This window comes from Melospiza melodia, chromosome 4 (assembly GCF_035770615.1).
Source record: "Melospiza melodia melodia isolate bMelMel2 chromosome 4, bMelMel2.pri, whole genome shotgun sequence".
Classification (NCBI taxonomy): Eukaryota; Metazoa; Chordata; class Aves; order Passeriformes; family Passerellidae; genus Melospiza; species Melospiza melodia.
In genome coordinates, this window is record NC_086197.1 from 54,775,285 (window position 1) to 54,801,693 (window position 26,409).

General features: G+C 37.7%; 1 protein-coding gene across 5 annotated transcripts in view; it reads left to right on the forward strand.

Annotated features, from left to right (window-relative positions):
• TNRC6B (trinucleotide repeat containing adaptor 6B) overlaps positions 1-26,409 on the forward strand; it is a 132,275-nt gene that overhangs the window by 18,460 nt on the left and 87,406 nt on the right. For all 5 annotated transcript variants that reach the window (XM_063154585.1, XM_063154586.1, XM_063154588.1 and 2 more), the window contains exon 4: positions 16,530-16,597. In XM_063154585.1, coding sequence (XP_063010655.1) covers positions 16,530-16,597 — 68 coding nt within the window. The remainder of the gene's footprint in view (positions 1-16,529; positions 16,598-26,409) is intronic.

Below are 26,409 nucleotides of genomic sequence, written 5' to 3' on the forward strand. Positions count from 1 at the left end.
TATCAGTGGATGTACTTGCAGCAATCCAGGCTATTGAACACATCTTTTGATGAGGATGTGATTACAGGTTTCAGTGGGGAATAGACATGAGAGAGGAGACATCATGGTGCAATAATTACTGATTATAGCACAGCTATTGGTGCCTTCTTTTCACCACACAGAGAGGATCTTTGCTCTGTGTGTGAACAGGCATTTATGTGTATACAAACAGGTGCCTGTGTGTATATTTATGGATACACAGCTTGCTTTTTTTTTTTTTTTTGCCTTTTTGCCTGTGTGGTAGGAAGTAGATGGAAGTGACTGTCTTTTCCTCCAATGAAGGGTGTGCTTTTCTTTGGCATACTTAATTCTGGATATAATGGTGAATATTGTATATCTGCTCCAAAAATTGAACGAGCTTAAATTTAAAATCAGATTCTTTATACTGACTTCAAATACCTAAATGTGTATGAAGTATTGCTTTGAAACAATTGTCGTTGTGGGAGATAAGGAATTGTGCATCTGGTATTTAGTGTTATTAATAAATGACTGTATAGGATCAGTGAATATTAAGCAAAAAAGTCATGACTGCATCTAATTCTTCTCTGCATTCTGTGATGTACAGGACTACTCACTGAAGTCTGTTTTTCAGTGTTTCTTCAATCTGTAAATGATTATTCTCTTTGCTTGTCTCAGGAGAGTTTTGTATCTATAACAGTTGAAAGTTTGTCCTAGAAAATTTTAGGCAAATTATGTTTCACTATATTGTCTAGTATCATTGAAATTATTCCCATAATTTACAAATGTTTAAATGATCTAGTTACTTTTTTTTCATAAAAATACATTTTCCTATGAAATGTCATTTTAGATATTCAGTAATGTAGTTCACTTTTTTCCTTTTGTGAGATTGTTTGCCCATCCCTCCTCACCCACTCCCAAATTTTTCAGGCAGGAGATATGAGGTATACTTAAATGAAGTATTCTGCAAGAAATGAGAGCAAAATCATCTTCTGTGGAGATACCATGAATATCAGGTTATAAAGATTTGGATACTGTAAGAATTAATTTTTTTGTCCTACCAGCCTGAAAATAACCTGAATTTTACATGAAGATTCTATCGTAGAGGGGAAAACAAATGATATGTCATGCTGTATGCTTGTAAACTGGTTTGGGTCTATAACTGTCTCAGATTTTCTGGCATCCTAGACTGTATAGTATTTTGAGACATCCTGGTCAAGACTTGAAGATAAAAGGAGATTTCCTCTGGTTTTGAAGAAAAAAATTATATTATGCCTTATGTCACTTATGTCAGCTGAGCAAGTCACTTTAAAGCCTAAATATTTATGGCCTTCAAACTAATTAACACTATGTAAGGTATGATCAGAAAGTTTAAACCCTGCAGTGAGACATCATGAATAATGATCTTCTTGCTTGACTCCTAACAACCTGATGAGCAGTTGTAAAGTCAGCTCTTGAAATGAGGGACAAACTCAGTGGCAACTCATTGGAAATTAAGTTTAAGGACAGTTAACAATGGACTCAGTTCCCACTTCAGTGTTTATTTCAACCACTGTTGTTCATGTATACATTTTTATTTAATTAGTAATTTAATTTTTTAATATTATGGTTGTTGAGTTGTGCTCATGTTCTCAATTTTGCATACACTTTCTTTAAAATGGCCTCAACGTGGTAAAGACAGCTGGCACCTGTCAGTAGCATGCTCTTGATTCCAATAATTACCTAATGTTAGTGCTATACAGAGAGGAAGCAACTTGTGCAGAAGTCAGTTATTTCAAATGAGCATATGGGTTTAAAAATTAATTTAGTTTTGGTGGATGTGGAAGTCTTAATTGATAATAATATCCAGTCTATTTTCTCCCAATGACCTGCTAGTGAGTATCATACAGTGAAGTATCCTTTCACCTTTTAGAATAGTTTGGGGTGGGCTGTCTGATTTCTGGCTCTTCAGGGTCTCTTTTCTTCCTTTTAAAAAATAAGAAAAGAATCATAGAATTGTTTAAGTTGGAAGAGACCTCCAAGATCTTTGAGTCCAATCTTTGAGTACCACCATGAGGTGGCAAAGGCTCACCAGGGGGCTACAATCAAGGGGATTTTGCAGGACTGATCTCTTCAGAACTGAGAATCCAAGCAAGACCTCGTGGTGTTCTCCCCAGTCATGGCTGCTGGAGCTGCCTAGTGGGAGGCAGGAAGCACTGGGTCATTCTGGTTCCAAACTTCTGACACCTGAGTGAAATCTTCTGCTACCTCTCTATTGCAACAAGAAGAAAAGAAAACCAGTGTTTCTCCTTGGAACCCTATACCCTTTACTATTTGGATTATGATTTTTATTTTAAATTATATTTTGTGGTAGCTAATTAGCTACTTATAGTTGCTAGGCTTTTTCCATTAACAACCTTGGACCCTGACAATATCAACAAGTGCTGAACTTCTTGTTTGGGACTGATTTCAACTGGTTGATCCATTAGTTAAGGATTACTGCACAGGCAATATTTAAACTTGGTTTCTTAGTTGTTCCTTTGCTGTAAAATATTGCAGGAGGAAGCTAAAATTTTATGCCTGATTTGAAGTACTTTTAGATTTCTTTCAATGTTGGCAGGAGTTTGGAGCTTATGCAGAAAACTTCTTTATCAAAAAATGCAATTAAAATGCTCATGTTAAATGTAGAATTTCTCGCTCTCCTCATAGCTGTTCCTTCAAGCCTATGAATTCAGAAGGGAGTGAGGGACTTTGACTAAAGTAATTTATAGAAAGGTATTGATGAATCATGGTTTTGCTTCAGTGTTGTAGAAGGGAAAAGAGGAAAAATACATAGTTCTGTCATTTTAATGTTTTGTATACTAAAACTCTAGGTATATAAAATTTTGATTAAAAATATGACTGCACAGGATGTTTAATAACACTTAATTCCTAATAAGAACAGGAAAAGGGAAAATATTCTGTATTGTATGGTGTTATGTGAATGTAATTTTATTCAGTTTTCATCAGTGTTTATAGAAATAATTATTGAACTGAATTGATAGGCCAGGAATTAGGCTACTTTTTCATACTTTGGCTCTTTCAAAGTCAGTGGCACAGACACTGAGGCTTGTCCTGTTTTTCAGTCTCGCTGTACGCTGCCACTTACAAGATGTCTGGAGGCCACCTGTTAATCCTTATTTTATTTCAAGTTGCTAGTGTTCATATCTGTCAGTGTGAATCTTTCCCTTACATTATTGAAAACTGCCTGCTCTCAACCTGGTTAATTCTTGCTTTTCTTGCCTTTTGGTGTCTAATTGTGAGCTAGCACTTGCCTTCTCTTTAAATCACTCCTCAGAACTCCGTTGGCACTGGCTGTGTTTTCTTGTGGTGTTTGGTTTTTTGTTGTTTTTAGTTTTCTATCCTGAAGCATTCACACAGAGATGATAAAAAGTTTAAAAAGTATGTGACTCAAGTATCTAAACACTTGCCTTTACTTCATACATGTTGAGAATAAAGGAACACAAGCCTGTGTTAAGTTAGGTGTTTTTAAATTTATAAATAGAATCTTAAAATTCACAAGGCAGTGTTGTTTGAAGTTCTCTTTCCTAAAAGCAGGAACGTTCCACTAAATGCATTTATGGGTAAGGTATGCTGAGCTCCTGCTGTGGATGTTGCATAATGATGACAATAGTACAAAAGTTAGGCTGATGCTTTCATTTTGTGGGATTTAGAATTAATGTAATGAAAAAAAAAACCCCTTAGTTAAGTAAGTAAACTTATAGCATCCAAAACCTTGATGCCTGTGTCTCTGGGGCTTACAATCCTACTCAATGACACAGAACTGGGTTTCAATTTAGATAACACTGAATAATTTAAAAATTCAGGCCCATACAGTAATGAAATAAACATTACAATTACACTTTGTGAGTATAATTATAAAAAATATGTTTTCCAGTCTAGTACTGGCCTGGTACAGGGTGCTTTCAGATGATGGTTCCCTGCAGAATAAATCCCTGCACTCTTGGAAAATTTTGGCTTGTTATGAGAGGTGAGGTTTCAACCTCAGTGTACTTTCTTGTGAGTACCTGACAGTTCTGAGTAGGTTACAGCTTATTCACATGGCTGTTGCTTCTCCATTGGATTCATGAGAGTAGGCTTTGGGGTTTTTTATTTAGTTATTTCATTTTTCATGTCTGCTGGTGAGTTACCTGTGGAGCTTCCAGCATTTTTCTGCCCTGATACACAGGGTATATTTCCATTATTTTTCTGGAACAAGAGTTGTAGGAGCAACTAGTCTTTGTAAAGCTGGCTTAAAAGTATACTAATTTCCTGGAGTCTTTGAATGAAGTATCTTGTATAGTCTTTGAAAAGTAGAGAGGTATTCTATATAACATGATAATTTATGCTTCTCCCAAAATGTAGCAGCTTAAGAACCAGGAGGACAAAGAATTTTTCACAACAGAAACTGATGTCATCTCCATGCTCTGCTAGCTTCATTTAGATAACCTTAAAAAGCTGCAGCTCTTGAGGAGAATATCTCAAACCCAAAATATTTGCATATCATGTATTGAAATAAAAATCCATTAACCTCTCAGTAAAGAATTAATTTACTTAAAATTCATTTTAATTACATGTTATAAAAGCTTGTAGAAGTGTTATGGCATAGGCCTCTGGTTTTAAGTATTAATTAACATAGTCCATTAAGGGAAGCAGAAATCTTGGGTTAGTTTCTCTCTGGAACTTCAACAGTGTGGCCAGAAAAAGAACCTAAAATACTTTTCTACAAAACACTACACACTTGGACCTCTCTACATGGGGAAAAAAAAAGACCCAAGCAAACCTGCTTGTGAGTTTATAACTTCAAATTTCAAAATTTCAAGGCATTTAACAAAGAGCCATAATTATGGTAGGGGGTCTAACCCTACCTGGCAACTGAGCACCACGCTGCTGCTCATCCACTCCTGTCCCTGCAGTGAGATGGAGGGGTAGAATTGCAAGGGAAAAAGTCAGAAAATATGTGGATTGAGATAACAGTGGTGTAATAATTTGGGGAGGAAAAAACCCAAACCACTAACTAAGAGGAGAGGAAAATAAAACCTGTGAAAGAACAAATGATGCAAAAGGAAAATAATTGCTTGCTGCCAAACAGTGGATGCCCAGCCAGTCTCTGAGCAATGTTAGCCCCAGCCAACATCCACACACACCCTCACTCACTTGGTTTTCATGCTGAGCATGGTGCTATGTAGTGTGGAGTATCCCTCTGGACAGTTGTGGTAAGTTGTCCTGGCTGTGTCGCCTCTGGCTTCCTGTGCCCCCCTGGGCTGCTCGCTGCTGGGGTGCTGTGAGAAACAGAAGAGGCCTTGATGCTGTGGGAGCCCTGCTCAGCAGAACAGAAACATCCCTGTGTTATCAGCACTGCTTCCAGCATGAATCCAAAACACAGCCCTCTACCAGCTACTATCTAGAAGTGTAGCTCAATCCCAGCCAAAACCAGTGTACAGTATGTTATCAGGGTTCACTATAAAAAAAAGGCAGTTATAAGTAAGGTAAAATTGTTGAGGACTGCAAAAAAGAACAAGGAATTAGACTGTACTACTTGAACTACTGTGAAGGAATGCTGTTGATAGCTTAGGTGCTTGGACATTTTAAAAGAAATTCAGGATCAAGTTCAGGATTCTTCCAGTTGGGTGTACTGTTTTCTACAGAGGCAAGATGGATTGCTCATTTGAAACCTACTTATCCTTAGTGAAGACTGCTAAAATATAGATGCTGAACTGAAAGATGACTCTCTGTTTTCTAATCTCAAAATACCCTGAAGTGCTTTTGAATCACAAAAGAGAAGGTTAACACAATGATGTATTTTCTTTCTCTTGGAAAATAACATCATGTGCCAAGGTGACTTGGAGATCTGTAAGAACTGTCACCATGTGTTCTTTGATCCAGTCTTTTCATATGTACAGTTCATGTGGAGGAAGTGTACTGGCCTGGCATGTCACTGCAGTCAACAGGTGTGTGTCTCATTTCTAAAGGAAAAAACCTTTCAGTCTTAAGAAAACATTCAGCTTAAAAACTCATCTTTTCCATTCTTTTAAAGATTCTTTCTTTTTCGTAAATATTTTCTCATTAGTTTTTTCTCAACCAATAGCATCTCTTCTTCAGTTGATTACAGCAGCTTATAATACTTTGCAAAGCAGACAAATAGCAGATATTTGCTTAAAGATTGAAAAAGTGGTTCTGCATTTGAGAGTTTATGTGGTATAGTGCTACAGTCCCACTATGGGATATGATGTGAATGACATTCATGGGAATTGATTTGTGGCTTTGCTTACAAAGCATCTCTTCTCATGCAAGTGTGCCATTGGCACATAATTGGAGGACTTTCTGGCTTTTCAGAATATTGCCTTTTGATCTCTTTCCATTTGGTATTGGCTTTAGAGAATTGTTGGCAGTGGTTGTAGTCTATGTGAATTGTGGCAGAGTTCTTTATAATTGGTAACTTTATATGAAATCTTACAGATGTGGAAGCATTGATGAGTGTTTTCAATTTTCCTGTCTTATGGCAGACTTGAGGGGGGATAGGTATTTGGGGAGAAATTTGAGCCAGGGACATTAAAGCTTACTCTACCCTAGTTTAAAACCTGAAGTTTACTTTAGAAATAATTTGTAGAATGTTAGTTTGGCTGAATCATTGAAAGGTGTAAAATTCATTGGTCTTGACTTTGTGCATTTGCAAGACTGTACATTTGCATGACCCTAAAGGGACTGTTTCCTTTTCATTTTGTGAACTAAGTGGGTATGAAATTTTTTCATTTCCTCAAATTTTTTTTTTTATTCATTAGGTGTGGAAGAGTTTGATGGGAAGAGTGTAGGTTGTTATTCTTGTGATGGTGGTAGTAGTAAAAAACAGTAGTGATGGTTTTCAGTGTTTGAATACATAAGAGGATGATCAGACAACTGAGGACACTGGAATTCTGCAAAAACATATTGTGTGATATCAGTTCCTCTGAAGGGTAAAAGCAACATTGAAAACATGTCAGCATTTCCTGGCACTTGTTTGAAGTCCCTGAAGCATTTGTGTATCATGAGGGGAGAGTGTAGACACAGTAATGTGGAATTAGGTTGAGAAATATTTAGAGGTACTTTGAAATCATATTGGTTGGTTTCAACAGATACAATTTCCACATGTAATTCCCAGAGAAATAACTTATTCCCATGGCATCTAAAGGTTTGTTGGGGAGTTTTTGAGGGCAAGTTGTTGAAAAGCCCAGGCTCTGCTTCCAGAGATGAGTGGCTACATTAATGGTTTGGTGGTCTGTCAGATAGCTAATCTTTTTAATAATCTTGATAAATTTAGAAAAAATTTAAAAGCAAGCAGCAGTGTCAGTGGCTCCCCTGTGACTAAAATGAGTTTGGATTTGCATTCTGGTAACTGGAGAAACTGGAAAGCAGCTGTGGGTGTGGATAGCCTGTATTCCTTCTCCTTTTTGACAGTGATCAAAAGTGGATGCCTAATACAGGCCTAAGGCAGGGTTAATATATACATATAACAGATTTGTTCTCAGCCTCCAGCTGTTGAGGAACTTTTTGGGCCACTGTTAGTTTCTATGGGTTTAGAATCCACACAACAGATTTCTGTGAACACAGAAAAGAAAGTTCTTCTTTCTCTTGCTTCACTGTCTGGTCTTAAGGCAGAATAACTTCAGCACCAATTTGTGTGTGCCTGGCTTATGTCACTTTCAGTCATTCCTAACAAACAGCTGCAAAAAGTATTTGTATCAGTGAAGGTGATTAAATGTGTAGTGCAAAAGTGTAATTTAGTTTTCTGTGATTCTGATTATCATCTGCTTTCTTAAGGCTTTGAAAATTCCTTTAGCAGTTCATGCCTGTTGTCCTTTTGTGGCAATGCATCATCTAGATTTCCAGCTCCAAGTGGGAGAAAGTTAATGTTTTCTCTGTTCTGTGTCAGGGTGGTTAACAATGTGTGTATTAGAATATCAGCCACTTACAGATGTCAGCTTAAACTGCTATAACTTGTTCATCTGTGTCTGCACCATAAAATGAGTTGACTAAATGGAGTCACTGGGTGAGAGTGGCTTGTGAAAGTCCTGGTGGGGGTGAGCTGTTCAAGGGCTTTTGGGTCAGATGTGTCCCCTAAATGGAAAGTGTAAAAATTTTGTTATGAAAGTGTAAAAGGTAGCTGAACTAAGCAAGAATTCATGGCTTGTGAAATGCTTTTGCTCTTTAGCTGAAGAATAATATAAAAGGTTAATTAAATAAAATTGGAGAATTTTTCTGTCTTACTAAATTCATATTTTCCTGGTCTCCATCCATACTATGTATATGTAGAATACACTACAAAATGGATGGAGTGTAAGGATGGAACACACTAAAAGATGGATCATCAAGAGTGGAGCAGGAGAAGAAAAGCACTTTAGCTTAAATTCAGAATGCTTTATTCGTTTTTTGTGTCTGAGATGGTTGAGTTATTATTCAAAGCTGCCTTGGCAGCTTCAGAGTTGGAGTTTTCAGATGGTATTTCTGGATATCCTGTCATACCATGACTTGAGTGACTTTAACATCTTCCGTGGTTGACATAAGGTAGAACTGTATCTTGCTGCAAACAGCTAGGTGGTTTAAATTGCTTTCAGAGCAAGATATATATTTATTTTATATATATATATATATATATATACATGCACACACACATTGTATTTTAAATACTTAGCTATTGTATTTTAAATACTGAACAGCTTAGTGATACATTAAAAAATAATAAATTTTTTATTAAGTAAACTTTTGTATTTGTACAATATGAAACGTGGCTTGGATCCCAACCTGTTTAGCATTTCCAAAGTGTGACTGTTGTTTTCATGGTATTTATAAAAATGCTTAAGCTTAGCAGGGAACTCATGCTAAGCTGCTGGGTATTTCACAGAATATTAGTTAACAAACATCTTAAATATTACATAGAAAGTGAGCCATAGGTTATTTCTGCAATTACTTTGTGACTATTTGGTGACAGCTGAAACTAAAAGCAAAACTTCTGGTCTTTAACCACTGCTGCAGCTTTTGTGCTTGTTTAGCTGCAGCATAAATTACATATTCTGAGCTCCATAGGTTAATGATGAACTGAGTTTCCTCTGACAACTTGTCCTGCTGTTCTATGTGGATGCTGCATGTTTGAATGATTGTTTCTGTTAACATGTTGGCATTTCTTCTAGTTAATGTCATGTTTCAGTGAGCCAGGTGTTAAAGTACCATTAAGCTGCATATAGCAAACGCCAGTAGCAGATTAGTAACTTTTGAATGTAATTACTGTGGTCTAAGTGTGTTAGCAGTCAAAATGATTAGCAGGGAGTTCTGAATGTGAAGTGTGATTTAGCAGAGGGTTTATGTTAGTAAGTTTTACTTCTGCTGTAACTAACAGAAAACCAGTCAGGACTGTGTGGTGGTATTAACACTGAAATGCTCCATCTAGATGCTGCTGAAAAGCTTCAAAGAAATACTGATTAGGCTAGGTTCACAAATTTTTGTTGGTGATTTTCATATATCAAGACTGTGCTTTGGCAAAATGGAGGGGAAAAAAAAAAGGTAGAAGTAGGTTCAAGTGCAAATTTAGTTTCTCAATACAACAAAGTTCTGAAAGAGACCAAAAATTCAGCCACTATTTCATGCATATCTTGTCTTTAAGACTTTCCTCTGTGTGATTCAGAAAAATACTTGGTGCTTTCTCATTTTAGAAGCTGAGTTTGTTTTTTATAAGTTTAAGTCACAAATTCTAAGGGGTTTTTTAATGCTTTCATTTGTGTACTGAATTTAAGATTTAATCTAAGAAGTACATTTTGAGGCTAATTTTGCTAAACAATTTGCACTATTCTATGTGTATTTTGAAATGCTAGCTCAACACTAATTTATTCCTAAAAAATTATTAAAGTGCTAGCAGCTAAATTGCATTAAAAGAAATAAATTAAAAATTTAATTAATCTGTTCCTAGTGAGTAAAATTTTCCCCAATGCAGTTTGTCCAAAGTGCTTATAATGAAACCAGGCAGAGAGGTGACTCAGCTTTCCTTTCATTTCCAGTAGTGATTACATTTCTGTCAGACCTCAAATGGTCCCTGAGATTTCTTTTTTTTATATCACAGCTTCCACCGCTGTTAGCAGTAGTGACTAGTGACTAATTGCTTGGATTTCGAGGACTGGGTTGTGCAACTCTCCTTAAAACAGCTATTAGTGAGACAAAATAAGTGCTGATGGCCTGTTTACAGCAGTGCGGGTGCTGCTGATGATGGGGAGGGACGTTGGTGTTAAAGCAGAAGTTGTGACTGGGTTTGTCACTCTTAAGCTGGCCCTGGGGTAGGCTGTGTGACAATCACTTCACTAAAAGCTCGGAGGAGGTGGCCACAACCTGCAGAACGCAGCGTTTGACCTTGGCTGGTGCCCACCAGAGTCTGGTCATGTGCCTGATAAAGCTTTGGTGTTGTGTCTGCTTGGGATGCTAGTCTGAAAAGTTTGGAGTCTTCATCTCCTGGCTGGCTCAAGTCCTTTTGGGGTTTTGATTGTTTGTTTGGGGTTTTTAAATTGTTGGTTTGGTTAGTTGGGGTTTTTTTGTTTGGGGTGAGGGGGGGGGTGTGTGTGCTTGTTTTGGTTTTTAAATAGGAAATAAAGCAGCTTTGAAAAGGAACTATGGAATGAGTAGGAAAAGGTGGTGATAGCAGCTCTCTGAAGTTGCATTAGTGCATTTCTTTGTACTGGTGAAGACAAGAAGACTGTTTAAAATGAATAGCTTTTCATAATAAGTAAATGATTTCTCACAAATACCTGAGAAAATGCTTGGTTTCTCTTAAGCTCAGTTCATCTTTGGTGGACTAGGATAGCTAATGCAAGAGTTGAATCTTGTTAGGAAAATCTTAGGAATGGGGATTCAGGAAAGATGAGGCTTTTGCCCTTGAAACTTTCTGACCCCTCAGAGTGTTGCTGACTTTATCTAGGAGATAAGGTTTACTCATTAATCAAATCCATTAGGGTCTCATTGAAGATATTTTTAGAAAGAGTAGTATGAAACTGTAGTAACAGGTGTTGCACTTCTGGACAGAAAAATATAATAGTTTATTTCATTGAAGCTCATGATAAATTTAATTTTCTAAAAGTTAAGTATCGAGTGTCTAATAATAAATATATTTTCTTAAATAAAATAGATTGTCTTTCATTAGTTAGAACACTCAATATATTAATTCGTGTTGAAATTTGGATATTCACAAGTACCTGGATATTTAGAGAAAAAGGCTTTGGAAAAATAAAATACAGAGTTCAACAACTGGCAGATCCTTTAAAAAAAAAAAGTTTTCTATTGAATTCCTCCCCTGCTGTTTCAGGGTCTATTTCTGGTTCCTGCTTCCAGCTGCCAGAATCTTGAATCTTTCTCCATTGCTTGCCAGGAGAAACAGGTGTGGAGTGTGCTTCCTTTGATCCCTCCTCTTGGAATCAATGGCTCCCTCTGCAGTCCTCTCGAGAGAAGCTAAGGTGTTACAGATCCTCTGCCATTCCACCTTTTCTCCTTTCCTTGGGAGCAATACAAGAGATCCAGGAGCTCTGTCTTAGCTCCACCTTCCATTCTTTTTCTACATGTTGAGGACAACTGCATTTCCTCAATATGGAAGTGAGTCAAGAGAGACTCAAGGCTTAGAAAGCAGCACCTTTTCCAAGTGCTGTAATGAGCCAGAGCTGCTGAGGCTGCTGGATGCTGTGGATGGCTGGAACCTAACAAGAGTTCTGGGCTCCAGTTTTCTTTAAAGAAAGACTCAAAGTGTGCTGAAGAGGATGGGGTGATGACAGAATGAAGGGAAACTGAGAGACTTGTGGGGAAGAAGTGTGCATAGGAATTGTATAAGGACTGTGGGTGGAGGAGAAAAGGAAGGGTGTTCTCAGCTAACTGTGGCTCTTATGTGCTGTTCCTCTCTTCAGTTCATCCTCAGATAGTCACTTAATCAAAAACTTGAAGTACCACATTCTCGTTCTTTCTGCGGTATGATGTCGTTACTGTCAGTGGGAAAATGAAACCTAAGCATTTGAATTTTGAAGTATTTTTTAAATCTTTAATTAATAGATAGCTGGGCCTAAGAACTAACTTTATGAATATGTAAGCAACGCTTTTTGAATTTTATTGGAATTTTACTTGCTCATAAATTGTTTTCAGAAGGCTCTTTGTCAGATATATATCTTTGAATTAAGATTAACTACCCAATAAAGTGACTTTTAAATGTTGCAGGAAGATGTAAATGGGTATTAGTTTATGAGCTTATTCTACAAATTTCAGACCATTAAATAAGCTGTGTATCACTTTCTAGCAAAAATGTTAAAACCTGCAGAATTCCAAGTGCAAAACAAATAACTGATCATCAAGTTCTTTAACATATGCAGGCAAACAAAAGAAAGTTAGAATCAAGGTTCTGCAAATAGAGGAAGGCAGAAATTGCTGCACTGGATCAGGCCTGTTGAATGATCTTTATAAATAACTTCTCCTTTCACTTTGTAAAAGCAATGTCATTGCTAGAAACAGAAAAGCTTATACTGCTATTGTTTCTAATCCTCTAATACACAGATAAATCTTTGTTCATATAGGTACATAAACCATAAGACCTGCAAAGACTTGTGAAATTCAGTGTTGCAATTTGTTAGTTCAAGAACTAATTTTTTGTCTGCTTAGTAATACATTTTCTCTTTGTATCCTCTTACAGGTGCTCTTTTGAGAGTGAGTAGGGTTTTATTTACATTGTAATAGCAAAGGGGTGATGTTTCTTACAATACTGTCATACTGCTTTTTTTTTGTGTATGCCTCAGTGCTGTGTTATCTTGCATTGAGGGAGATTTGCTGGCCAAATGTTGGATTTTATTTAAATGGAATCTCCCCTTTGCCTACACTGTTCTCTACTCTGAGCTCTCATGTTTTTGGAGTGTTATGGAGTGTTTGAGTTTTCATTGTCTCTACTCATAGACACTATTCTAAAAGAGGGCATACTATAGATCTGCTGCAGACTTTCAGTGTTTCTTTCTTCAGCATAACTTATTTTTTCTTGGTGGTTGTTTTATTTTGTTGGCATTTTTTTGATTATGCAACTTTTAAAGATATTTTTCTTAGACTTTTCCAGATGGAAGTACAAGTTCTTGCTGGGTTGGGAATTCAGTAGGTTTTTCTCATGGATGTTATCTCTCAATATTAAACTGAATCTGTTCTTGGGTTCATAGGATTGCTGGGAAATTCAGGTTCAAAGAGACATTCCAAGGTCTTCAGTCTGACTCCTGCTCAAAGCAGGGTCACCTGTGAGGTCAGAACCTGTTGTGAGGGATTTTGCCTAGTCAGTCCATGAAAAACTTGAAGCAAGGCAACTGCAAAACTACTCTAGGCTGTCTGTTCCATGAGGAGTCCTTGACTGTCCTCATGATGAAAATAAGTTACCGTGTGTCCGTTCTGGACTTCCCTAGTTTGAGTGTGGTCTTATCCTGTCACAGGTACCTCTGTGGTGAGCCTGACTGCTCGCTGACTTCCTTGTAGGTACAGGCACTTGAAGGCCTGCACAAAGCCATCTCTTCTCCAGGCTGAACCAGCCCAGCTCCCTCTGCCTTTACTCACAGGACAAGTGCTCTGGCTCCTGGAGCATCTTGGTGGCTCCTGTGTCCATGTTCTGGGTGTACTTCTTGTATTGTGGGGGCCCAAAAGGAGGGGCATTACACCATATCTGGAATAATAAGCTCTGAGTAGAGGTGGCAATCAGTTCCCTCATCTACTGGCAAGGCTCTTGTTAATGAAGCCTGGGATGCTGGTGACCTTTCCTGACAAGGCTCACTGCTGGCACAAGATCAGCTTGCTTTGTACCAAGACCTTTTCCATGGAGCTGCTCCCCAGCTGCTCATCAGCCTGGATTGTTGCCAGGAGCTCTCAGGTGCAAGTGTTTTGTATTTGTCCTGTCTGAATTCATACAAATCCTGAAGGGACCACTCCTCCAGGCTGTCTAGGTCCATCTGAATGGCAGCCCTGTCTTTAGACTTGTTGTTTGATCCTCTTCACCCCTGTTAAACTTTATCTTAAAATTCTGGCTAGAATATGCCTTACTGGCCCTGCAAGGCATTGGCAAAAATATTTAATGGACTTATCCTAGACTCCTGCAGCACTTTACTTGATACCATCCTCAGGCAGCATACAGCACTTTGAACCTGACCAGCCAAATGTTTCCTACATGTCTAGTTGTTTATCCATTCTCAAAGAGATATTTTCTTCTTGACTAATAGTCAATTCCTTGACCTTCCCATGACTTTTTTTAGTGTGTTGATGCATTTTATTATTGGCTTAATTTATCAATGAAATCCTACCAATTAATCTTTATTTTGTATATTGTATAGCTTCTGTCTTCCCGAGTACTTTCTCATTCAGTTATTAATTTTTTTTTGTGAACTTCTTGTGAGTGTCTGTGCTGTTGTACTGTATCTTCTACAGTTTTTTAATGATGCGGATTTTAGTAATTTCGGGTACTTCTGTCTACTGTCTGAAGTACAGCAAACTGATTTAACATTTCTTAAAGCAGATAGAGTTCTCTAGTTGTTTTAAGAGATTGTGCCTGGACCAACAATCTTGTTCTTAGCTCAGGTCCTTTATTATTTGTCATTATTTTTGTGTGTGTGTGGGTTTTTTTTATGATACCTCCTTTTCTACAGCTTCATCATATTGAATTTATGTTTTATATGGGAATCTTGTTAGTTTAGCACTAAATATGCTGTGTGTAGTGCCTCTTTACTCCCAAAGGCTGCATTTCATCTTCCCAGTACTGGCCACAAACTGTTCCCTTGCTTACCATTCCTGTGAATTGTACTTGTCTCATACCAGCAACAGGCTAAAACACCTCCTGTGTAAGAGTAATTCTTAAACATTTGCTCTCACTTACAGAACCATGCTGTTTTGCAATGTGGCCACAAATCTGTAACTAGTTTACCCATTGACACACTTGGTGTTTCAGCATTTTGAACAACAGAATTAAGTGGAATGGATGTCTTTAGCTAGACAGTTGTGAGTCCAGCTGTTAGAGCTCTTGTGAATCAGGTATGGACTGAAGTACAAATAGATTCGTGCATCTCATATGGTGGGAATACATAGATAAAAGTCCAAGTTATTAAATGACTGTAAATAAAAATTTTCTTGTTTTCAAACATTGCTTTTACATTAAAGTACTATTTGGACTGGGAAACATGGGGGTATATGTTTACAAATGTGAATTTATACGTATTTGATTGACTGTCTGTCTTATGGATGTCATTGGCACCTTACAGTTCCCCACTTTGTCAGTTTGTTCATGGTTTTGCTTAAGGCTCTGCTGGGGCAGTCAAATAACATAATTTCTTGTATCCTTGTTGGATGTCCACATGCAGATTTTGGGGTTTTGAAAGTATTTTTGACCTGACAAAAGTATTAATGTACAAATGAGTAAACTTGACTCTTTTGGGGGAGGGCAGGGGCACAAGGGGAAGTGGCTGATGAATTTTGGTTTGGTTTGGGGGATTTTTGCCCCTTCAAAGACTGACTAAGCTGTGTTATCTTAACTGACTGAATAGTGCTTCTCTCCTCTTTCCAGTTCAATGTAGTGGCATGGATTTGTGTGATTATGATTCAGTTCTTTGTTGTGTGCCTTATTGACTATTGCAGTGGGACCTGTTTGCTGGCTTCACATGAAGTAGAGCATTGCTAACTGTATCTGGATATTTATATAAAATACTAATTGCATGTGTTGATTTTTATATAAAGAGAAGAATGTTTTTGCTACCTGTGCAAGAACTTCTGGCTGAATTAAGTGATTAATAGAAGAGTGCATAATTAATGAATGAGCAAATATAATGTAATTCTTCTTTCTCTCCAAAAGAAAAATCTATGCTAAAATTGATATTTTAAAAGCAAACAATTAAACATAAGACTTCCTTACTGCCCTTGGAATCTTCTAACAAGAGAGCCAAAGGAAATGCCTACCTTATGTTGTCATTGGAACAGCATTTATTTGAGGTTTCCTTAGGCCTCTTTTTACCCTGCTAACTAAGCTTCGTGTGCAGTTAAAGTCTTTTGTCAAAGAAAAGTTATTTTTCACAAGAAGTACTCTGCTTTTGCAGCAATTTCTTTCTGTGCTTAAGTTTCTTCTAAAATTTTAATTCTTTTCTCTACATGTTGATAAACCTTTTTTTAAATTCCTGCTTTATCCATAGGGAAGAAGTGGTAGAAATAATACTTAGAATGACAAGGGAAGCCCTTAACAGAGCAGAACTTAAAACGTGTGTACCTTGACTGATAGTATTCTGCTATAGCCATTAAACCATTCTTTTTCCCTTGCAAGATTTTTCTGAAATTCGTGCTATGAAATTGATACCATAGCAATGGGGTTGGAGATGTACATATGTTGCTAAGAAACTACATAATCTGTTCTGGACCAGCCAGTGTGGTAAAGGGGCTGTTTGGAGTTGTTGCATATGAAAAGGGCCACTTTAGGTGATGTGCGTTTTGCTCCACCGATTTCTGACCTGCAATGCTTGCCTTTGCAGATGGAACATGAGGATTTTGTAATGGAGGGGCATGGCAAGACTCCACCTCCTGGTGAAGAAAACAAACAGTGAGTCACACGTTTATTTAAAAAGGGCCTTACCGTAGTAAATGGTGTGAAGCACTCTCGTTTAAGCGTGCTGGGAGCATTGGTTGGTTGCTTGGTGCTCACCCTTTCGGTTCCTCAAATATCCACATGTGTATATAATAGTGGATGGTGGCTGAAAAAAAAAAAAATAAAAGAGGTGGATGGTGGCTGAAAAAAAACAATAAAAGAGGCAGGATGTTGATTTGCCTTAAATGTAAAAGCATAGAAATATGCATTGCAATTTCAACACATGAATCAGAAATAGTTGTAAAAGGGATAATCATTCTGGAAGCTTGGCACTGACGTAGTGAGTTTGTACATGAAGTTTTTATACAGCTGCTCTTCATTGAAATAATGTGAAATATGAAAGAACCAGGGCCTTCCTTTTGGTGTGCATGTGGCAGATTGGTCCTCTTTGAGCCTTATTTCTTTAGAATGCATTTTAATTAAAAGATCAAAAATTACAAACAAAATGCTCTTTTGAGGATGAACAATATAAAATGCTGGTACACAGAGCTTTAGGGAAAGCAGCTTGATCAAAGAAGAAAATCACTGATTTCTGTTAGGAAAAGGCTTTTTCATATGATTTCAAACTGAAATCCAAACTGGTTCGACTTTTTCCCTGGGTTTTTGTTCAGATAGGAAGAACAGAGCATTATCCTAGAAGTACTTCAATGATGGCTGTATTCCATATTCTTTTCATTAGTTAATGCAATGGTAATTCAGTTTTGATACCATAATTAATTTTTTTTTCTTTTCCTGTCATTTGGAGCAAACAGGAAGGTGGTCTTTGGAAAATCTAGATCACAGAACTCTTTTTTTCCTAAGCCTAATTGGATGTCTCCTCATGAGAATTTCTTGTTGATCTTCACTACACTTGTTGCAGAAAGGCTGGGATGTGGCTTGGGGTGAAGGTCTGCTTTGCCTCCTAGATAAGCTGGCAACTGTAAGTGCATTGCATCTGTGACAGTGAGAAACCATTTCTGAGGTAGGCAAGTTGAGGGCAGCAGAGTTCTAATGCTGAATGTGCACATTCTTTCCACAATGGACATGAGCCAAACTTCTCAAAGTAATTGTTATTATTTCTATCTATTCAGATTGAGCAACTTACTGTGGTACCAAGAGATACCAAAGTTGTTGAAGTAGAAACTTTCAGAAAGTTCCAGAAGAAAAATTTGAGCAGAAATAAAAAGTAGGAGTTAGATTTCTGCTCTCCTGAATTGTTTCTTTATATATCTAGTAGTTTAATGAAATACATTATTGTAGTGAATAATATGAGGGATGTTGTGTTGGATTTGATATAGCCTTGTGTTTGTTAGGTGTCTTATTTTAAATGCAAGTGGAAACTAGAATTACTTTGGAGTTGATCTGATTTTTAACTGGAGCTTTTCCAGTGGCTTGAAACATTATTTCTCTTCTTGAAATCTCCAGTTATTAAAGAATATAAGATTAGTGATAGGCGGTATTTTTAATTTTAACTAATAAATTTGTGCTCAGGTGGCATCTGGAACCTTGTCATACAGATTCTGCTGTAGGAGTATCATTCTTAATAATATTTAGATTGAAGTCTAAAGGTGCAATTTTAGTAATGCAACGAAGAGTTGAAGGTAGTTGTTTTATGCAACTAATAGTAGCATAATGCCAGCAAAATTCAGTTGTGGGTATTGCTCTTAAATTTAAATCAATCACTTGAATATTTCTCTACCCACAATATCAAATTTTCAGCTAACTAACAAAATTGTCTGTCTTGACAGAGTTTACCTCTTGTCATAAGAGAAGGAAAAAAAAATCTGAAGTTACTTCTTTGTATTATTACTTACTTGCAGTGGGGATTAGCTGGACATCAACATACTGGACTGGGTTTTTGAAAGAGGACAGAGAGGAACTCTGGAGCATCTGACAGAGGAGAAGCAGAGAAAGCTGTGGCTGTTTAGCCTTGAGATAAGAAAACTTGGGGAGGATATTATTATCTATGTGTGTAGGTATCTGATGAGGAGACTAAGGAAGATGGAACTAAATTCTTCACAGTGGGGCAGGTGGAGACGCCAGAAGCCATTGGCGTAAACTGAAATACAGGAAACTCCACTCAAACACAAGGGAAAAATTTTTTTTATTTTAGTGTTAAACATGGTCATACCTTTAGAAGAGGTTACCCAGAAAAGTTGTGCATTCACAGCCCTTTAAGTGACTGAAAACTCAGCCGAGCACAATCCTAATTCTGCTTCAGCCTGCTTTAGTTAACCATGCTTTGAGCAAAGGCATGGGACTGATTATCTCAGAGGTCCCATCCACCTGCAGTGATTCTGTGATTTGGTTGTACCCAGTCTACTGTTGTCCTCCTAGCTGTCTTGAAATAAAATTGGAGCTTGTTAGTGAAAGGTAGATTCTAAGTTTGAATGTAGAGTCTCTAATTCAAAAGTTCTCTATAGAAATAGCTGATCCACTGAAGATGCTTCCTTCCCTTTCCAGCTGTCCTTAGACTTAGTAGAACTTACTGCCTCTACAGCTATGCAGATGGAATAGTTTTTCTTTGACTGCTTCTAATTTACTTTTCAGGAAAGTTGGCCATTGTAATTTAATTGCATTCATTAGGCAGCCTGATCTGGGTAGCTCCGCACTGAGATTACTGAGGAAGTGTTCAGAAGATATGGTTTCAGCATGGAAGTGAACTTGCACCAGAGTTCCAGAGTAGTCCGCCAGTGTGACTTCCTAGCAAAGCCATGCAAATTTCTTACTATTTATCTGCATTTCTATGGGCTCAAAGCTTTACTGGACAGTGAAAGAACAGAAATAAAAAGATCCTTCTGAGAGACTTTCAGTGGATAGTTCTTACCTAGCCCAGTTTCATGTGAAATTTCCTTTGCTAAGGTATAGCTTCAAAACTGAATACAAGGAGCCAGAATCCATGGATGATTTCTGGCACTTTATGAAACAGATTATTTCCCCAGTTTGACTCAGTGATAAAAACTTGGCATTTTTGCCTTCTAGTATTAAACAAACACACAGACAAAAAATGCAAACAAGCCCAGCAACAACAAACAACCCTGCTGCAATGTTGTGAGCTTTTTTTCTGCTGTACTGGACAGTTCTTTTGGACAGATACTGAAGTTACAGCATTTTAAGATTTTTAATTGAACTGTAGGTGATACCTGAGAAGTGCTGTCTTCTGATACCAGTCACCTTTATGGGAAGGAATTACCTGGTTAAAATGTATACAAGGGCTTCAGAAATCTTCAACTGATCTTTTACAATATGGATAGAATTTATTTCAGTTGAAACTAATTATGAGGAAGTTACCTATTCAAAATCCTTAGTACAAATGAGAAATGGAATGGCCACTGTCATCTCAGTCCTGTGAAAGATTTGCAGTTTATGTGCAGTGCATGTGTCACAAAGGTGTCATGGTTGTGCAACAGCCAAGTGATTTATGCTAAAAGCTGAACTTCAGAAGAAGTGAGCCTGCTGGGGCTGCTGGAGCAGATCCTGGCCATCTCACACCATGCTCCTGCTCTGGCTGAGGGCCAGTGACTCCTTGATAAATTGTTACTGCCCAGTTTTTATGTACTCTGTAACCTTCTCCCTTCTTAGCTGTCTGGCATGGGATATAACTGTGTGTTATGCTTGGTCATATAATTTTCTTAGGTGGCTAATATGTTTGGGAAGAAACCCATTTTCTTCCTTCCTTCCCAATGAAGAAAGATGTAATTATGTTTTATTACAGGTGAACATTTTCTTAGAGGTATTCTCTCATATTTTCATCCATTACAAAGAGGTTGACCTAAGCTGGCATGCTTAGGGAGTAAATATTATCTCCCCCCACAAAATACTTACATTTTAGATGGCAGCAGCCTGTAGTGCCCTTATCAGTTGTAATAGGGCTTTTACTTTACTACTGCTGGAGCAAAGATTAAGAGGCAAGTGGGATCCAGAAGCATCTTTCCAAAACAGTCAAACTTGTGTTGATGAGCATGGGGCAGGAAGAAGAATTCTGCTGAAGTCCTTAAATTGAGGTTCTGCTCCTAGCTCTAGCAGCATTAATTAGCAACTCTGCTTGTGCTAATAAACTACCACCTGCTGTCACAACCAGAAATGTATGCACCCTAATGAGTGAAAGGGACTGGGTAATGAAAAACTACTCCTTTTTATAAGATAAATGTAAATGTTTTACTCTTCCTAGCTGGCACATGGAGAGGTCTGTTTGACAGTAGCTGTTCAGACAAAAAGTGAGCCAAGTTCATACTCACATTTAGTAGGACTGAGCCAAGCTGCTGCTGCTGTTTGAAGTGCCTCAGCTGGCTATTCCTTACCTGCTGTTTTGTAGTAATGGGAGAGAAAATTCTTCAACTGTCTTGACAATTTGTACCTCTGGAAGTGATTTACATTGTTAGAAAGGTATCAAAACAAAATAATTTCTGTAGTTTAGAAAGTGTCATTGGTTAGACCTACTGAACAGGCTTTTCCCTGGCTTGGTAGTTTAATGTACTGATTCTGAGGCAAGGGTTTTTAATGAAACCCTCCAAAATTGCAGTAATACCTGGATGAGATTGGAACCACTGAGCATCACAAAATTGTTTAACATTTGGTAATAGAATCTTATTTTTCTTTGACATTTCAGCAGGAAGGTTCAATGTCTTCACAGATTTGTGTGACACTACAGTTAAAAGAAAATAGTAGCTAAAGTGGCCTAACCTGGAAACAGGAATTGCAGACTCCAAAAGTCATCTTGTCCAGTACTGTGTCCAAAGAGGGGGGTTTGGATGGAGGGGCCAATTTGAAGGTTAGATTTAACTTTTGAGTTGTATCAAGCTTCTCAGGTTTATTCGAGAGCTTTTCTGGACAGTCTGCTGCAATAATAACCACCCTCACAGTGAAGAAAATTTCCTAATATTCAGTAAGAATTTATGATCATTGCCTTTCATCTTTGAATGTGTATCTGAACGTGGCCCAGTCTTCATTAAAACTTACCCCTGTGTTCACTTATACAGCAGAATAGCTCCCCCCTCCCCCTGGCTTAGTTTTGCTGTGGGAAAACTAAGTGAAATCAAGAAGCCAGTTTACAGGCCAGTCTTTGTTTTCAGCAGCCTGCTATGTCAGGGGCACATGCAAACATCACTGCTTCAATGGCACAAAAGAACCAGCCTTTCTCTTCCATGGTGTTGCTGCCAACTATAAAATGGCTGCAGTGGTATACCCTGAAGTTGTCTGGTTTGGTTGGTGAGAATGACAGACATTGTTATGAACTGCTGCAGTGTTCTTTTGAACAGTTAAAATTCCACAAAGGTCCCTAGCATAGTTTCTGTTCCTTTGGGATAAAACATTGTTCTTACCAAATGTAAACAGTTAGCTAAAAGCTTGTGTAACAGAGGATTTGTTCAATAGTTTAAAAAAAGACTGGATGTGGCACTTGGTGCCATGATCTAGTTGAGGTGTTAGAACATGGGTTGGACTCGATGATCTTAAAGGTCTCTTCCAACCTAGAATTTCTGTGATTCTGTGACATTCAATATTACAGAAGATATTGATGCTTGCCTTGAGTGCCATTACACTTTTTAAATTTACTGGCAGTACTGACCTCAGCAGAGGTTGGTTTTTGTCAGAGGATTCATGCTCTGATTTTCAAAGTAGTATCCAAATCCTAATTCAGATTATCAACTTAGTTTTGAGGTACCTAAATTTGCATATCAACCCGAATTCTGTGACATTAATGGCAATGCATTATTTCTTGAATTACATTCAAGAATTATGTAAAGACATAGCTGTCTTTATATTGCTGGTTGTTCTCTGTGTATAGAATAACTAGCCCATTAAAGAAATGTCCCCAAAGATTTGAGTCCTCTGCCTGGGATCCTAACAAGTCCCCACAGGGAGATGTGGGATGTCTGTGTTGGCCATGGCAAACCTCTCTGTCACAGGCTGCTGCAGTTCTGTTTGTGTGTCAGACTGGGCTTCAGAGCCAGTGGTAACTCAGGCTTGCTCTGATACTGGCATGTCAATAGGAGAGTTCTAACTTCTTTCTTTTATACCCTTAGAGATTTGATAGGGTATTTAAGGGTGTGAGACCATTAAATGAAAACCAGATGAACACTGGTCCAGCTAAGGATTAAGGAATATTTTCATCACCTTCCTACTATACAGATGTTTTTAGTCCATACAGTGGAGTGAGTGACAGGACAAGTTTGCATTTGAAGGCAAGTTTACCTGTTTGTTTAATGGGCCCTGAGGCATAGAGAAAAGAATTGTCCTTTGTTTTGCAATTGAGTGGGTAGAAATTAATGAGACATGAGCGAAATCTGTATCTGTAGAGGCAGCTGTGTTTTAGCTGTGACTTGTATGTCAAAAAAGTTACAAAAGCTGGCTTGCACCTTTACAATGTAGTACTTCTGAACAATATGCAGAATTTATACACAAGCACTTTAAAATGGCAAAAGCTTCATTTTCTTCCATATTTTACTAGTTCAGTGTTATCATTAAATGTTTTGAAGTTTTTGTACTTAAAATTATAAGTATTACCCACAGGAAGACTCTTGTCTGAGTATTCTAAGCAAAAATATTTTAAAATTAGGCATTTGCTTCTGAAAGTTAGATTTGAAAAGGCTTTCAGTTGTCATTTCGTTATTTGTAAGACTCCACATTTCATGTCCTCAGTGATTTTATCTTTTCTTTTTTTCCTTTAAAATCATGAACAAATACAGTCCTTTCATACACCTCAGCTAACCTACAGCTTCATGTACTGCTGTTTTGCAAGTATTTCCTTAATGTGTGGAAAGAAACGGAAGCCGGATGAGCGACCGTTAAGGAAAAAAAAGGAAGTCAGGCAGAAAATGTCAACTTTGGAAGTGAAGTTCCCACTTGTTATCACAATGTGTTTAGTCTACACTGCTGCTGGAATATTGAGAGAGGAAAATATTTTGGGCAGTGTACATTCTAAGTGCGAATGCTTTGACACTTCTTTGCTGAGGATTTTATGCTGCTCTCTTCCAGATGTCTTGTGGTGAGAAACAGGCTAGTTTGTTTGGGCTCTCCCCACACCCCGAGATCTGCATTTGTCCAGTTAGGAAGAGCACAGAGCCTGCTTCTGAATTTGCAGTCTGGTCTGATCAAGAGACTGCTTCACTCTTGCCTTAGTGAAAATATATTTTCCATTCTAGATTGCTTGATTTTGTAAGTATGATATACTGCAAAATACCCATAGTGTCACGTATCCTTTGATTGTTATCTCTAGTTATTCCAGTTAGTAGTAATTGTGATTGCTAGTGGAATGGAGGATATCCTGATTTGCTGCTGTCTTACAGAGCTTACTGTACTTTGAAGGGGAGAGTATTTGCATCCTGATCAAATTCCTAAAATCCCAAAGCCTCTGTATTCCAGACACCACCACCCACCTCTCCACCTACTCCTGTCCTCTAGTCCCTTTCCAGGAATTCCTGGAAAAATTCATGGAGAGTCTGCTGGACATTGTATTGACATCTGGAGTTCCTTGTCCAAGGAGTTGGGGGCTTTTAGGTCTGTTTGGTTAGTGGCTGTTCCTTTTTTCTCTCTCCCAAAGTTGCCAACTTCCTCAGGAGCTGCTGGGATAACTGCCCTCCACTTATATGGATGTACCATTTATATGGATGGCTGAACATTACTCTCTTTTCAACATTTTGTTGCTATTTAGATGGCAGCTCTTGGATGACACCTACCATGGGAGTCAGCTGTGACAGACTTCAAGAATAGCAAGCAAAATCATCTAAGATGTAGTGGTAGACTTGGCAGTGCTGGTTGATGGTTAGACTTGATGGTCTTGAAGGTCTTTTCCAACCTAAATACAATTCTATATGGGCTTTTAATAATTTTGAGTCCTGTCTAAATTAGAATTGTGTCTATATTCTTAATGTAAAAATACAATTTAGATTAATTTCTGTAGTACCTACGCCAAGTTAGTGCCACTAATTCTGATTTGCTAAGGATTTAGTTTTTGGACTGCTAGCACAAGTCAGTGGCGTCATAAATGTGTATGAATTACAGTCCTAAAATTTTTTCCCCTTTTTGCATCAAATTTAAGATGTTCACTGCTTTTTTCTCTGCTTCATTCTCTCTCAAAAAAAAAAATCATCAATTTTTTGGTATTTTTTGTGTGTATGCCCACAATGGTTGAATGATTGACTCTTCCTTTCAAGGAGATGAAGGAAGGAAAGGGGAAAAAAGCACTACTTTTTTTTTTTTTTTTTTACATACTGCTTTTATGCTATGTAAATGAGTTTGTGATGTCTTTTTGTTTGTGTGGAAAAAATAGAAATTTTGATGACTGTGTACTGTGACTTAGGTATACCAGAGGTTAAAGTAGAGACAGGTAAATGGTCACAGTTCTAAGATGCAGATGCCTTGATAAAGTGACCATTATTGGTTAAAGAAAAGGAGGTAAGGAAAAAAAGCAAGCTCTTTATTTCCATGGAAAAGATATTACTTACTGTGTATGACTAAAAATATTGTACTGTGTGGTAAACATGGTATGAATTAAAAACTTGTTTACAGAGATATTTTGCAGGTCTTAAGCTGCATTGCTCCTCTGGCATGCTGTGATCTGGAGAGCTGCTATGATTTCTTTTTCTCCTACCTAAATAGATTGAATTTGCTGGACTCTTTGCCCTAAGTCAAAGTTGTTCATATTTGGGAGTCATACTGGTTTTTGGGTTACTGCATGCATTTGAATATTTGTGACAGTTACAGCTTGTAGAATTTTCTGCATGGATAGCCAGCTGTTCCTTTCCTGACATTTCAAACTGAAGGACTGTACATGAAGGCAAATTACTCAGGGAAGATGTTCAAGTCACTTGGAAAGATCCATTTACAGATTTTTGCAGCAATAAATAGTGCTTTATTAAAAAAAAGTCAAATTAGGGAAATCCTTTCTTACAGTAATCCACTCAAAATACATTCTTTTCATATTCTGCTTTTACTTTGGGTGTTTTGTTTTGGTCTGGCTTGCTTTTATTATTATTATTTAACTTAGCATATTATGGTTCCTTTAATGAGAACAAAGGAAAATGGGTTGGTGCCAGCTTCAACCAAGATGCCAGAAATTCCTTTGCTCGAGAGGTTTCCGGCCCAGTGATTGAACTCCCCATGCTAAAACTAAAGACAAGTTAGAAAAATTTGTAGCAAGATAGTGGGCTGTCTCACCAAAAATATATTTAAAAAAAAACCCAAAACAATAAAAACCACTAAGCACAGCACAGCCTCTTTTTAGCTAGGAAAAAAAAAGATTGAACTAGAATAAGACTTTCAGTCCAAAAATCTTCCTTGTCTTTTCTGAGATATCCTAAAAGTATTTGTAAGAAATCTGCTTTTAGTAGAGTTCAGGAGCATGTCTAAAGGCACCATATAAAGAAGGGGGTTCTGTTGTGGTAAAGTTCTTGTAGACATGAAAGAAGTTTTTTCTTAAATATTCTAACCTGGTCAGATGAAAAAACTTGCTGTTATTTTAAAATTTGTAAAGCTCCAAGACTTAAACAGGGTGAAGGAAGGCTTTAATGAATGAAATTATTATTCCTTTTGAAATTTGTAGTAACAGCGATGGTTGATGGAAAGTCAGTTGGATCAGTCATGTAACTGGCATGGTAATTTGCATGCTGTAAATAACAATTAGAAAGCAACACTCGCTGTATCTATGGCTAGGATGGCATACTATACCATTTCCATGAATGTCTGTTTATTTGAAAGGTGCATGGAAGTGTTTGAGGCCGGGCTGGATGGGGCTTTGAGCAGTCTGCTCTGGTGGAAGGTGTCCCTGCCCACAGCAGAGGGGTTGGAGC